The sequence below is a fragment of the Opisthorchis viverrini genome (assembly GCF_000715545.1).
Source record: "Opisthorchis viverrini unplaced genomic scaffold opera_v5_363, whole genome shotgun sequence".
NCBI classification, from domain to species: domain Eukaryota; kingdom Metazoa; phylum Platyhelminthes; class Trematoda; order Opisthorchiida; family Opisthorchiidae; genus Opisthorchis; species Opisthorchis viverrini.
Window position 1 is genome coordinate 208148 of NW_008752025.1, and position 16104 is coordinate 224251.

Sequence of the window (16104 nt, forward strand, 5' to 3'; positions counted from 1 at the left end):
GACTAGCTCTTGGCGGTTCCGAGAGGAAAACATAGCTTCCCAAGAGAAATTAAAAACAATGACTTTCCTACTCTTCGGCAAAGACCATTTAATTCCCAAAATCAAGCACACAACCACTACCTAGCAAGGCACTTATTGCAAGACTAGACATTATCGAGGTTCGACGGTTTGCGTACCACAATAACCCACTGAGCTGTTTTGGGAGGTGGCCATTCAATATCCAGTTCATCCTACAAGGTTCGTCAGTGGATGGAGATCCGACGAGCGTAGTCTGCTGGCCCTCCGAGCTCGGGAGTGTAACAAAGGCGGCAATCTGTTCCTCAACACAATATCCAGTCATCCTACAAGGTTCGTCAGTGGATGGAGATCCGACGAGCGTAGTCTGCTGGCCCTCCGAGCTCGGGAGTGTAACAAAGGCGGCAATCTGTTCCTCAACTCGGGGAGTAACACGCTAACCACCGATCCATTGTGGTCACGCTTTTGATCCGAAGGCTCATCCTCCTATCTAGGTTTTGGGGCCCCGCAGCATCTCTGGAGGGCTACGGAAGCGCTCGCAAACCTTGGACATTTGTGGCACCAACGTGACACCAGCTTGACTGTCAACGGTCCGCAACCCCACTCTATGGATCGGAGACGTGGCTGCTGGGTGCGCTAAATCTTCGGAGACTATGTTTGACCATTGGTTTCTCCGAAGCATTGCTCGAGTCTGATATGAACATTAGATTAGTATTACTGAGGTACGTCAAGTGGTTTTCGCGGAAGTTTACTCTCCCTCGATAGATCAGCTGGTTACATTGATTGGGCCATGCAGTGCGTAAGCCAGAGGATCGTTTGCCTCGTAGAGCTCTCTTCGCTCAGCGTTGTGTAGGATAGAGACGATGAGAGGCGGTTAGCGCATAAATTGGCAGCGAATCACGAAATCCCTTACTAGTCAACTCCCTCGCGTTGGCAACTGACGTCTTCCAGGATGGGGACCGCAGGATGGGACAAACCGAGTGATACAGTGCATACAGCGTTGCTCTTGCATCAAAGCTACTGTGTTCGTTGCTTAGCTGTCAATTGCTGTCACACTGGAAAAACAGAACCATTTGGCATCAATGAACTGATTGAGCTATCGCCTACAGCACGTAGTTTTCATTCCCTTATCCTCATTTCCTCAACAAACAAAGCTGTAGCAACTGCAACCACTGCACTCCGGTAGACATTTTTTGAGCTAAGGTAGACCACTGACTGACTGACCAGATGGCGAGATGTTTGATGGTGTTTGTGGCAGGACCCCTATTAGTAGAATGGCTCAGTGGTTAGAGCGCGAATTTATTGACCGGAGGGTCCGTAGTTCGAACGTGGTCTCTGCCTCTCGACTTCCCCTGTCTAGGCTTGGACAACACGACAGTATCCCAGCACTCGTGCTTTCTCTGGGTGGGATGGCAGCTAGGCACTGAAAAGTTGTTACAGCTGAACGATTTTTATTAGTAGAATAAAAGAATAAGGACTTCAGTTTTTTCAGGTAATTTATGTGAAAATGATTAGAGTGTCTTCAAAAATACATTGTATTGATCTTCATCGACCAAACCGAACCGCTCGCAAAACTGCGCATCATCACCATTCACGACTTCACTGAGAGGAGTGTAGAGGGGCCTGAAATGAATGGAAAACACCAGTTTGTTTCGGCTCACGGTAAAATGTGTTGTAAAGTGGATGGAGTTTTTTCCCAGAGACCTACCCGTGGAACTCGATAGCCCAAACGGCATGTAGCCTCGTAGCAGCAGTTAAATGAAATTCTGACAAAATATAAAAGTCGGCCACGGTCACTACCCTTTTCGTTCGACGCCAAACAAGCTCTCTGGGCAACACAATGCACTAGAAAACATTATATGTCCTTGCATTACTGTTATAGGCAAACGTGAACTAAACAGCTGGGTGGTACTAAGACTGCCTTTTGAGAGCAGTGAGCGAATGTTAGTCGGACCTATTGAGCCTTTCTTACACCGGCCTTCGGGCAACGCGTGCGACCGAGGTCAGGACAAACTTGTGTAGGATAATCGTCAACATAGCCTTGAAAACTCGTCATCACTGAATTCGTTCGTGTACAGTTAGCCCGACCTTGGTCATAACAATCGGGTCCTATATACAAACTGGGCAACCATGTTCCTCGTTGTGTCCAGTCTTCAAGTCGGTCGACATTGCATGCTGTCTTGGTGAATCAGTAAAGTTTGCGTGGCTGGTTTACTTTCCACAGACTTTGTAAATGCTAGCTAACTTCGTCATTTCAAGAAGCATGATGTCGTGACGGGCGGTTTAACAATTCCATGAGCTCTAAGCTATTCTGCAGTGGATGGAATATCCTACAGTTAATCTCTCATTTCGGGGACAGTTGTACGGGCGCCTGTCGAAAGGCGCGGCGAGACACCATGGTACATACGTAGAGCACTAGCATAACTAACTCCGAAAGGTCAAGAGTGAAACTGTGACCCAGCATCATTTGCCATGCGCCTCCCACAACCAAGTGGATTCAAACAACCCTATTCGTGTATCGCTACGTAACCCTAATCTAACACTGCTGCTAATTAGAGTTCATCAGGCAGCCCCCAGCACACAAACGGTGTTGGTGCGAAGCGTGATTTTTGCTATTATCGCCATGTGATACTGTATGACTGATGAGTGTCTGATTTCTCCGCTGTTGCTGGCGCACTATTGCGTATACTCTGCATGTCTCACATCTCGTGGCTGAAGAAGGCAAAAATAAATGTTTTCTGAGCTGACGATGCGGACAAGGGAGATCCGGCATTTCAAATCCGCAACGTCGTAGAGAAAGTATCAGGATAAAAGTAAGCAGTAACAACACGAATGAATTTGTGCACAGTATCTGTTGCATCATCTCCTGGCACACACAACAGAAAGTGTTGCGTAAGCGCAATTCTGAAAAGTGAGTGGCACCGACAGCTCCTAGATTATATGCTGCATACCTTCTTGTTTATGCTATTCTGAATTCGGCATGAACAGCACATGATGCAGCATGCAGCGCGGATGCATTCCGCGGATAAAGTGCCATTTACATCGAGACTATCTGACTGTTTGTGGCAGCTCTGTTCACCTTGTCCTTTGTTCTCCTCTTCTTCTCTAAGCTCTTGAAACTAAAATTGAGGAGTAACACCAAGTTTAACACTGATGGTCCACTGCCGCATGACCACAGAAAATTTAGTCTAGATAGCCTTGAAGTGGAACGAATAAAAAAGGTATTCTATAGAGGAAAAGGTCGGTAGCTCAGGTAACGTAGACGGTCGTTGGCTTGTTCGCTGGGCTGGGCACTTTGATTGCAAACGTTTCATCGCCAATCGAGGTGGCATCATCAGTGCGTTACTGGGGGTTGGTGGTTGTGCACAACCAAAAAAGGTATGTAAAGGACCCCGTTCTAACCCAAGACGGTCGTTCTGGTGTTCATTCCGATTGTCTGAGAGGAAACTATACGGACGGATGTCACTGATGTCGACTGGCAATCATATCTCCCAAGCCGAATGCAGAGTCACATGAATTCGTCCTGAACGAAGTTTACGGTTCTCCGAATTTCCGTGATTTCCTTCAGGCCTTTCAGTCAATCCCATCGTCCACATCAGCCTGCATCTTCCTGAGGGAGTCATAGACAACGGCAGCCATCTCATATACGATGGCTCGTCATACATAATACGAAGGGAGTACAACGCTTAGCACACTACTAAGCAGAAATAAGTGACACCGACAAAGTGTGGTTGGAAATAACCTTGGATATAGGAGACGTACTTGGTTGGATCCGGCTGAAATAGTCCTCGACGTACCAGGAAAGTGGCCCGTTGTGAGAGAAGGTGGGGCGCGCTGGATAACACTGTTGACCATTGTTGAATACGCTCCAGAGGCAAGTTCAGGCGGGAATGCATAAACATGAAGTTTTGTGCCAAACGATCTCGCTCTAGTAGAACAAGCAGGGGGTGGCAGGGTGGGTTGATTATCGAAATCAGACCAAGAAAAGCCACTCAGGATACTGTATGGTATACGACAGGTCAGGTGCCTTGGTAAAGCGACAAGTGAACAGAATTAACGACTTATGTGAGCGAAATGCCCCGTTTTGCCAAAGTAACAAACATCCAGGCATCGTAGTCCATGGTAGGAATTACTTAGAGTGATATGAACTCGCTGAGAGGAAGTACATAATCTATGATGCGATCTGACTGGAGACCAAGTCATACTAGATGAGTATGAGGCCGAGTGTATCCACACCCCGGACAATTGTGACAGTAAGTAAGGATAAGGCCGAAAAATTCTAGGTTTACCGGTCAGCAAGGCATTGATATAAGACTATCTCCACACGGTCGATGACGATGAAGGCGAACGAAGATAACTCACTGTAGAAAAATGCTCATTTTATTTACCCTCGTTGGGCTTTGAATAGCTTCTCTCAGAGGAGGCCGATTTCGGTAGACTTTTCAAAAGAACAAGGACATATCTTGGAAATTATAGTAAGTTGTGCGAATGCCACAGTAGAATGCTCCAGCGAAAATTGGGTGGAGCGTTTGTAGCAAGGAACTACCAAGGCGCTCAACAAAAAATGGAGCTGATTTCCCAACCTGCCAGGCATTCGCACGGAACTGAATTAATTCTTCGCTGTAGTCAGCTGGTGAGTATATTATAAGGCGGCAACCCACGGTTATCAAAACAAGCTAAGGGGAAGGACATTATAAGAAATCGACAGGCCGAAACACACTTACCCGTGACTAATAATGTGGCGTTCTGACAAACCATTTGACGAACCGCTTCATTGGAAAACCCCATCATTTTTGAAAGCACCACATAAATATCCTGAGGAAGGCAAGAAGACAATAATGCATAATTGGAGTGAGGCGCATTCTGTGTAAAGTGTTAACTGTCCTGTCGCTAACTTACACATAACCAGCGTTTGCTTCTTACAGATCATATGGTATACTACAAACAACTTCCAAACAATTTTTCCCTCACGTTTACCCGAAATTCTTCGACTGTACACTTCCGCGTCTCAGGACCAGGCCTCCAAAACCTGCCCGATTGTAGTCGCCATCATTTTGGAAGCCGATGCGATCGTACAGCCACTTCATCATCAAATTAAGAGTTAGCGGAACTGTCGTAACGATGATGAGGCAGGGTACGCATCTAATTCAAAGTGACACCGCCAGTCACGCTATTCGGGCAGTTCGACTCAGGTTGAGCATACGCACTCAATGTAACTGCTTTGTCCGGCGATGCTACGCTTTTTCCATAGATGTGCATATATATTCGTTGCTGCTGTGAGGACACATCAGCAAGATATCGATCCGGAAGCTGAGTGACCTACGATGTCTGCATCATCATTTGACCCAGCGAGCACGTGCTGTCTTGTTTTATTTAGTCCAGAATAGCCACCTGGCACATATCGCTGATCAGCGCTTGAGTACTATTCACTAGCACCGAGGTTACGCGGGTTGATCGGTGTGACTGTATTGACCTGTTTTTTAGTCCTATCGGCCTCCCTACTCTCATGCAAATGTCCTGAGTGTACCACGCCCGGAAAAAAATTGCACCTCGTCCCAATCAGTTAACCATGTGTAACAGGAGCGCGATTGGCTTTCCCGCTCTTGAGGTTATACTTCCTCCAGTTGAAGTCAAGATGGTACGGGTGAGCATCAGGGAAAAACAATCTACCTTTGCTCAACTTGGGTTGTAAACGCAACAATGGCCATTCTTAAGCTACTCATAAGTAGGTAAGATGTTTCTCCAACTGTGTACCAAAGAACGGTAGGGGCGCAATTGGTTTCAGAGAGCACTCCGAAGTACATTGCAGCGATCACGTTCTAAGCTCAATTCAATAGTTCCGAGATAGAGGCAGAAACTTGCTATGTATAGCTCCAAAAGTTTTCGAAGCGCAAAACTTAGTGAGTAAGGTGTTCTCCTAGAGAGGATCTCTTCGAAATGAGGCCATCCCTACAGGACAACGTCCTAAATTGCTTCGGAAACAGCAAATTCCACCATTTCCCATTGGTATACTGCTATATTTAGGTTAGGGAGGTCTATCGTTACATGACTACTTGATTGCGGCTCAAAAGCAAAAATCTCAGGTGTCAAGGTCAAATAAGAAATAGATTTAGTCACTGACAGTGGGAAAAGAGGGGTAACGGTCGGATGAAGCGATCTTTCCTTCTACTGCATAGTACCGTGTATGATGTGCGAATTAAGCCTTGCTGCCCACTAACTGATCACCCACATCATCATCGACAGCACAGCATCGGTGTTGGGTAATAGGGATCACGCGGTATCCATCATGAAGGACTAGTAACACCGAAAAACACCCAGACTTTAGCGAATATACACTCATTTGCAAACCAATTTCCTTTTTTGTTTTTCGAGAGACTCACCTGGAACCCAGCAGAATCTCTCGTTTGTGATGTTCTTAGGCAACTGAATGTGCTGCACCAGGCCGCCTCATGTTTCAGGCGCTACGATATTCGAGATATCGCGATACATGTATATCTTTGCAGTGTACTACTCATAAGGTTGCCGAAAATCCGTCAACAGCCGACGACCAGTTTCGCCCTTTTTGGGGCTCATCAGGTAGGCGCAGTCCCAGAACATAACGTTAACGGAAACTCGGGAACTGTGCCTACCTGATGAGCCCCAAAATGGGAGAAACCGGTCGTGGGCTGCCGACGGATTTTCAGCAACCTTATGAGTAGTACATTACAAAGACAAACACCCAGACTCTCTCTCGCCCCCCTGGCAGATCGAATGTTGACCACCACCACCCACACACTCGCGGCATACTGAGTTGGGCACGGAAACCAGCACTCTCTTCCGTAAACGATGATTCGGTATGCACGATGTATGACCCTGTCATCCGATATTTTGGCGCTGGACATCCCCCACTGCACAACCAGACGCACGCGTTCTAATTGCATGTTTACGGATTCGCCGGCACGACCTTACACTAGCTATGGTTCTGAGACAATGGTGGTCAAACGCCTTAGGACGAATCAGTTTTGCTTCCCGAAGAGGCCACGTCTCAAGGCTCACAATGCTGTGAACGTTCGGTTATTGTGCGTTATGCGCTCTAAAGTTTCATTGTTTCTTATTCTAGAACAATTGGCTGGGACGTGTGCTCAAGGACATTTAATTCAAAAACGAAACACGATAAACCTGAAGCATGCTGAAAAGGGAGTTCGGATGGCTTTCATGAGAAAGTCGATTGGGCAGTTCATTGTGAGTTTCCTCCTTAATTACGGGATAGTGAAAACACTGGGTAGGGGGAAACATACTATCGGCAAAACTGTAAAAGAACGCTTGAGGTGTCTATGGGTTGGGCAACAGTGTAAGCTACCTAGGATCGTCAAACGAATGTTTCTACGGCATTGTCAGAGAGGTAACCGAAGGATTCAAAAGTGATGAACTAACACACACGAGGGATTCTTTGAGCCATTTGAAAACATTGAGGACATAAATGTTTGGGAATAACACTCAAAGGCTCTCACCTTCGTTTTCCCCAAGGGGTGCAAGATGAGCTTTGGCACCGCTACAACTGATTTTCGTAATTCATCCGCTGATGGAGAAAGAATAAAAACGCATGTGCCATAGAATACATATCCTACCAGATAGCTGAAATACGGTCTGAATACTGGCCAATTGTCTGTCCACGTCCACCGGAGATAATTCCAAAATAGTTGGGTGCTTGAAAAACATCTGAACAACATCGGCCTGAACGAAATTATGCTGCAGGAAGTAGCCAATTCGAGTGTCGATTTCTTCCGAACTTAGCTAAAACGATGATGATTAGCAAACTGTATCCATCCCTACCTGTAGCACTTTGGGGAATACTGTAAATAACCGGGCTATCTGCTCCAGTGAAAATCCATGCCCGTGTAATTTCCATATTACCGGTTCTATGGATTGATGGAAGTCTAATTTGACCAACATGTTAGCGGCGCCAGGAACCGATTCCAACTTGGAAAGATCCACACCAAGACGAACCATCTGACTCAGTGTGTAGGAACTTGACGATAATTATATACACGAAATAGGGAAGAATACCTGTAAACATATGGAGCTAAATTACCCGACTGAGGTAGATGCGGAATCAAAGCATTTAGGTCCAATTCACGAAACCAGGACCGAAGAATGGATGTACTTTTCGGGATCGACTGGTTCATGGAAAGCAGTGATGAGACGGGAGTAATCGAGTCGGAAACAGATGGAGAAGGGTTAGCGAATTCGGCAAAACACGCACGCAGATGCTGCTCCGTCCTATCGGGCAGCGGAGGTGGGTGCGTGACAGATGGAAAATGGTGTTGTACGGAGGAATCCACGGTTTCTTTCTTTTCAAGTGGCAACTTTGGCTTACATTTTCGCGCTTGCCATCTTGGTGAACTGGGGTTGGGGAGGATCTCCTCTCGGAATTTCACTGTCTTCTGTTTGGGACGCTGTGTTTCGCGTCGCAATTCACATATAAGGAGCCTCGAGTAATTCTCCTGGTGAGCTGCTGAGCTAAGTAGCTGAAGAGATCCAATTGTGTACCTCACCGGAGAAGAAAAGGCAGTTCGGGCACAATGGTATTTCACAGCATACATAGGCTAAAAGGGAAAGGCATGAAAAGGTAAAAAGAAGTATGACAAACAACGCCCCCTTGGTCATCATACATCCATGCTGCTTCCAAAGATGGATGCTTTGGATAATACGGTTTGGCCTGGCGTCTCAGGACATCGACGACTATCCAAAGTCTCCTTGTGGAGGCTTCCATCAAACAGATGAAAAGAGCAAGTTCCTGGCGTTCTGACCGGTCTAGTGGATGATATTACCAATGTATTAATTAATGGTGTAACAAGCCACCCTGGCTCATGACTGCGAAATAAGTTTTGGATGACGTGTCTTTCATCGGTGCACGCATAGGTCAATGAACGGCCTGGGCACTTTGGCCTTATCCAAAAGGTGTACTAGGTAAAAACCTATGGGTTCCGGTGGAACGGGAATTCCGTAATCCGCCAGATTTGGTGCATAGCGTGGAAGTATGGTTTAGCCATCTCATTCTTCCGGTGTCTAGCTGCCATGTCACCCGTGTTAATAGGCACGGGGTGTGTCAGAGATTTAGAGAATATCGAACCGTACAGTCGCAGTAACTGGTCATCTAGCACCGCAAGTAAGGGTGGACGGGCCGTTGGTTATGTATGCTGATTTGCCACCTTCCGAGAACAGTGCGGTTTTAAGTACCTAATTCGAGGCGGCTCGGATCTAGAGGTGGACAGGACATGAAATAGTAGAAAGGAATGAAGGATGTTACAGACGAGAAGTGCAAATCAATTTGGTTCTCACGAGACTCACCTGAATCCCTCGTTTATGATATTCTACAACTGAACGTGCTGCACACAGGCCACCTCATGATTCAGTTGGCACGATATTCGAGATATCGCAGTATATTTTCATAAAGGAAACTACTCACAAGGTTGCTGAAAACTCTTGGACAGCGCGCGACCGGTTTCGCTCTTCTCGGGGCTCATCAGGTGGGTGCAGTCCCCAAGTTTCCATCAATCTTATGTTCTACTTGGACTCAAATTGGACTGTTTTCGAGAAATACACTAATTTGCAAATCAATTTCGTTTTCACAAGAGACTCAACTGAATCTCTCGTTTATGATATTCTACGACTGAATGTGCTGCACACAGGCCGCCTCGTGTTTCAGTTGGGACGATATTCGAGATATTGCATTATGTTTTCATACGGGGAAACTAATCACAAGGTTGCTAAAGTAGCTTAACCAAGCTTTTCTGCACTACTCGAGGTCTCATAGATGAAGTGTGATCGAAAAAGTCACTATGGGTCCATTCTGTGTACGTTAATGTACCCATCCTATTCGTAATTTTTCGTTTCCAGTTCCTCTGGTGCATGAAAGTGCAGTTGACTAACACGGTGCGAAAGTTCATGGTAAAGTGGGACGGAATTAATGACCGAAGCAAGCTTCGTATCTGCATCACAGTGCACTAAGCACAGAAAACACGCTGTCTGACTTGACAGGATAGCAATAGGCCAGCGGTAAGACACTCACACGAGATAGAAAATTAAATAACGTTTCAGCTACATTCCGCGTGCTTACCAGCAAGAATCGGCCCATGTACACCGTTTTCTTGGATAATGCACTAAAGATCCTAACCAACTGAGTCACATAAGACCTGATAAAAGTGGTTGCATTTTTCTGCAAAGTTTGTAACACCCTTCAAATTGATCAGCCTTCTAGCTTACAGATCGTCTATTCAACTTTAGCAGCAGCTCACTTCTCTCCTATTGTCTTTAATCTGGACGTCACTTTAGACCGTAAGTCTTGATTTTTTATGAGATAAGGGAAAGAAAGTGTTAATCTTGGAACGAGAAAGTGGATGGCTGCATACAGCAATTTAAGCCTCTGAATTCTGTTCGAGATCTCTCACACCCGCCCATCGCCAACATTTGTTAGGCGTCCTGTTTAAATGGTGGTGACATAGCGGCATCGAATGCCAGATGTTCGGAGTTCCAATCTGGGCATATTGACTAGTAGCTTTCGAGTGAAATTCGAATTCAGTACTTTCTAGTTTGGTATGAACCAACCAGATGAATTTCTACTTGAACCCAAATTGGACTGTTTTCGAAAAATACAATGATTTGCAGATCGATTTCGTTTTCACGAGAGACTCAACTGAATCTCTCGTTTATGATATTCTACAACTGAATGTGCTGCACACAGGCCGCCTCATGATTCAGTTGGCACGATATTCAAGATATCGCAGTATATTTTCATAAAGGAAACTACTCGCAAGGTGCTGAAAACTTTTCGACAGCCCACGAGTTTTCAGCAACCTTGTGAGTAGTTTCCTTTATGAAGATGTTGCAAACGGTTTGGGACCGTTGGCGCTACTAGTGCGACGGTGATACTACTGATGGGGAGGCACACTAGTATGTGTTGTCCGTAAAATTTCGCCTTGCGTCTCTTGAACAGGAAAGATCTGTTGCGGAATTGGTGGAGTCACTTTGTAACATTTGCTTGAATTTGAGCGAGGAATGATTGGAGTCAATGAATATCCAGGAAAGTTCAAGGAGACGCGTTCAGGAGAAGATGGATGTCCAGTTTTTATAAATAAGATGCAAATGGGAGTTTCACATCCCTGTCCAATGGTCTGTAACCGGTCAGTTGGCATTTTCTAATAAACAACTCCGCAGCGAAGGCCTTCTTCCTTTTACTAGTCTTCTAGGATGACATACACGTAATCACCCGCCGTTGTTGGTGGGTTTCGATTGCATTCGGCCAGTTGCATTTAGGCACGTGGCGAACTGGTGGTTGTATGAAGTTGGGCGGAAGCACGCCCGATCTCACGGGGCTTTCCAGCGAAGGAATAAGGCTTTGATAGTCGTAAGCGTCTTTTTGAAAACTACACCCCTCATGTCAATCAGTTTACCAGCCATGAACCAGGTACCAAATGTAGGCTGACTTCATCTGATACAGTATTCCTCACCGGAGAATGCGGGTCTGGTAGATACGGCCAAGCATTGGAGAAGATGGCATGTTGAGTTAGCTCAGAAGGCATACGCCTACTGCATACGAGGCCTAGCTGCTTACCAAAGGTTTGCACCAGTGGCCAGCCGTGGCTTCGTGGCCGAGTGAGGTAAGCCTGGGGGTGGGCCTTTAAACTTTGCAGGTGGGAAGCGCATGCCAAACCGCGCAGGTGAATTATTTAGGTTGGTTAGGTTATTTAGAACAGTTTGCACTTTTGAAGGATCTGAACCAAGGAGGGCAATGCCGTCCCAATACCTAATGTCTATGAGCGAATGTCTCGGGAGCATTTTGACCCCCGAGGTTTCAGAGGCAGGCGGAGAAATTTCAAGCAGCACATCAATAACAAAGCTGAAGAGGAAAGGTGAGACCGGGTAGCCTTGTCTTACACAAACTAGACGTGGTGAATTCGGATGAAATCTTGCCATATACTCGTACGCGCCCACAGAAGTTCGCATACAGTGCCCTCATTAAGAATATAAATTTGGAAGACCCCTTGATCGCCCAACATTGCCACAATTTCCGACGATCGAAAGAATCAAAACCAGCTTCCAGATAAAGAAAAGAGACTAAAGTGGAGCGTTTGAAGGAGTAGCGTTGTTCAACAATTTGTCTCAAGGTGACGATACGGTCAGTGCATCCTCAGCCTGGGGTAAAATCCAGCTGGATTGTCACGAATCTCTCTCCCGAAAATTATTCATCATCATCAGCAGCAGCATCAGCCGTAAGAACCACGTAAATACCGTACAGTGGTCAGAGCTGCCACAACCTCGTTCCCTGGGGAGATAAGGTGGATGGCTGAGTATTGGAGGCGGTAGTTGATATCATTGAGGAATAAATACAGGATTGTCGGTGGATTTTTATTTGGGGAGATTGGGGGAACTATGTATTGAAGGGAATAGCTTGGATGCACCGGTGCGCGACTGGACCATGTCTGACATGTCTGACAAATGTCTCTAACCATTATTGCGACCCGTCTCAGGGCCCTCAGCCAGGGATACGGCAATGACCATCGTAACTAAGTTTTTTGATAATGGCTTTTATACTTCGCCATCAAATCATTGTTTAATCTCCCCCGGCTCGTTTTTACCTTTCACGTGGTTTTGTGAAAACAGCCCTTCGAAGAATTCGGTCGACTTGCATATGGGGCACGTGGCCCGTGGCCCGTGGAGTCTGATCAGTTCATCTGTCGCGCGCGAGTTATCCCTTCCGAAAAAAATTCGACGTAGTTCAGCATTACTGATCCAAAGCTCTAACCAGAATCGGGCAGTGTGCCAAAGACATCGACGTTAAAACACTGAAAGTCCTCACGTCCTCGGTTCGCAGCGGACAGGTTTCTGGCCAGTATGGGGGCGAGATAGTTCAGTGATTAGAGCGCGAATTTACTGACCGGAAGGTCCATGGTTCGAACCCGACTTCTGCCTCTCGATTTCTCCTGTCTAGGCTTGGGAAACCTGGCAGTATCCCACCCCTCATGCTTCCTTCGGGTGGCATGGCAGCTAGGCACCAGAAAGCTAAAGCTGAACGTCTTTTCATCCTGGTCGGCGAGTAGCACCGACAGTCCCCAAAAGATTCGTAAGCTTTTATCATACTCCTCTGAAAGCTCAAAGGTAGGCCAGCTCTCTGCTTTCGCCACTCTGAATTGGGTACAGAAAACAGCAGTCTCCTCAGTAAACGTCAGTTCGATATACGCAATACATGGACAAACCAACGAAGCTTCTGGTGCTGGACACATGCTTCAATGAAGATTCCCGTTCCACAACCGAAAACTCGCTTTCCAATCGACTCGTTAGACCAACCCACACGAGTTATGGTCCTGAGACAACGGTTGTCGAACATCTGAAGACGTCCAAGTTCCTCTGCTCGAACAGGCCAAGTCTCACAGCCATTTAACAAGACAGCCCGCACTGTAGCCTGATACGCAGGTTCCTCGAGTTTCAGGGATATACTGCTTTCATGTCATGGGTGTCTCAAATTAGCGGACGTGACCCGAGTCTAACAGATCCGAGCACTGACTTCAGCTGTCACACTATAATTAGAACTAATGCAATTTCCAAGGTACGTAAGCTGCTCCACGATTTCAAGTAGCTGCACCCGGATTGTAAGTGGTGTGTTCAGTGACTGCATTTTCAGGAGCATGACCCTGCATATTGTTGGCGCAAAGTAAATACAAAAGGACGGGACAACCTTGGTGAATTTATCCAAAAACAAATGCGTCTTCTTTTCGAAAACGAGAAGGATATCGTCTGGATATTCCGGATCAACAAGGTTTTCGTCAGAGGCTATTTGAGCTTTCAAGACCTAAAATTCGCCTCATTAGCTCATCGATCACGAAATTAAATGTAAGTGGAGAGAGTGGGCATCCACGACAGACAGCGCTTTGTGTACGGAGGCTTTAGGAAAGCTCCCCGTATACTCTCACACGTCCGGAAGTCTGAGAATACAAAGAACTTATTATTTTCACAAACTTCCGGGGCATTCTTTGTGTTAGGAGGACTACCTCCAAACGAACGAATCCACTATATTAACGATTTGTCTTGTATACTGTACATCGCAGCCTCTCACTGATATCTTATTGGACTGCTAGCTCTCTTATACTCTGGTTCAGTTGAATTCCATATCGCGGATCGATCCACTTATTTGCAGTATAACTTCCTCGAAGTAATTTTCTTATCCATTCCCGCGAACTAACGAGTCTGACTGATACGTTATCAAAAACAATACACCTTTGATGGCCCAGCGTTTCAAATTGAACGGGCCGATCAATTGAGTCGAATGCATTTTGAAAATACAGCAATACTGCTATTGTGGATCGTTTGTTCGCATGGCGCTGTTCAAGCACCTGAAAGGGTGTGAACACTGGGTCGACGCAACACCCATCAGGCCAGAACTCCACTTGCCGCTCTTGAGTCAGTGTCTCACGATCCACCATAAGGCGACGAAACACAAGTGACGCCAGCAGTCTCATTACAACTGGGGTTAAGTTGATCCCTCTGTAGTTGCCACACTCATTATGGGCCTCTTTTTAGATGGGCAATATCACCGACTCTCCTCAATTGTCTGGGGCAGTCTCCTTTTCCAAAAGGCAAGCAAACACATCAGACAAGCGCTGACTGAGGGTTTCATTCCCATCTTTTAACAATGCGGGTGGGAGAGCATTCGGACCAGAAGCTCGGTGGCACTTGAAAGAATATATGCAGTCATAAATCTCCGAGGCCGTTGAGGCTCCACGTTCACCGTCCAGAGTTCCACGTCAACTGTGGGCTCCAGATGAGTGGCAGTTGGTGGTCACGATAACTGTATTTCGAAATATTCGGCCCACAGGTCGAGGAGTTCTTCTTTACTCAAGATGGTCACTCCATTCTGATTCTTGATGGTTTCGCTCACAAGGGGTTTACAAAAACGGTCACATAGATCAACTGAAATAACCTTCGGGCATTACCAGCTTTCTTGACCTATTCCATTTTCCTTTGTTTTCTGTGTCCACCAGTCTTCACGGTCGGCTCGCACGCTCGTTTTCACTTGACGTCTGATAATCCATCGCACCAAGTTCTGCCCGGGACCGGCTGGGATGTTTCTCCCAGATTTAAGTAGTGCCACTGTTCGGTCTGATATCCAGTGCTTGGGTGGGTCTGGTAGTGCCGTACCACAAGCACAACTCCCAACATTGTGCAAAGTGGTGATCTCGTCCCAGTATGAATTCACATTTGATAGTGGAGCATTTGGAAGAGTCTCTGGATGACAATTCTGGTACATTAGTCTAACATCCGGATCCGCCATGCTCTCGGTTGCCAAGCGATTTGTCCGCATCTTACTCGTTCCTGGAAAACGAAGGGAGAACCGATTCCGGACGAGTGCATGGTCCAAATGCACAAATGTGTTACAAAGTGACTGGCAGTCGGCTAATTATCCGCGCAATCGGTATCCGATGAGGACGATGTACTTAATTAGAATTTGTGGCCTTATGGCGTTGAGGGACACCATCTGACCAAACGAATGCGGCTATTTCGGAAGTTGGTACAGTCTGTGGTCAGCACAGAGCTGAAGCAATCGTTCACCGTTTCCCGTACGTGCCAGGTCCAATCAATGTCGACCACCTAATTCATTCTCAGATGCGGTGAGCCTGTCCGCTTTTGCATTCGGATCTCCAGCAACCACAACGATATCAGAGATTACGAATCCACTATATTAACGATTTGTCTTGTATACTGTACATCGCAGCCTCTCACTGATATCTTATTGGACTGCTAGCTCTCTTATACTCTGGTTCAGTTGAATTCCATATCGCGGATCGATCCACTTATTTGCAGTATAACTTCCTCGAAGTAATTTTCTTATCCATTCCCGCGAACTAACGAGTCTGACTGATACGTTATCAAAAACAATACACCTTTGATGGCCCAGCGTTTCAAATTGAACGGGCCGATCAATTGAGTCGAATGCATTTTGAAAATACAGCAATACTGCTATTGTGGATCGTTTGTTCGCATGGCGCTGTTCAAGCACCTGAAAGGGTGTGAACACTGGGTCGACGCAACACCCATCAGGCCAGAACTCCACTT

At 46.3% G+C, this 16104-nt stretch overlaps 1 protein-coding gene across 1 annotated transcript; it reads right to left on the bottom strand.

Moving 5' to 3' along the window:
* Positions 1–1294: 1294 nt before the first annotated feature.
* Positions 1295–8004, bottom strand: T265_10436 (hypothetical protein; the record flags this gene model as incomplete). Its single annotated transcript, XM_009176808.1, has 7 exons — positions 1295–1438; positions 1548–1638; positions 3778–3943; positions 4740–4830; positions 7506–7573; positions 7623–7788; positions 7828–8004. The coding sequence occupies 7 exons, from the start codon at positions 8002–8004 to the stop codon at positions 1295–1297; spliced, it is 903 nt and encodes a 300-aa protein (XP_009175072.1).
* Between the last annotated feature and the right edge of the window lie 8100 nt (positions 8005–16104).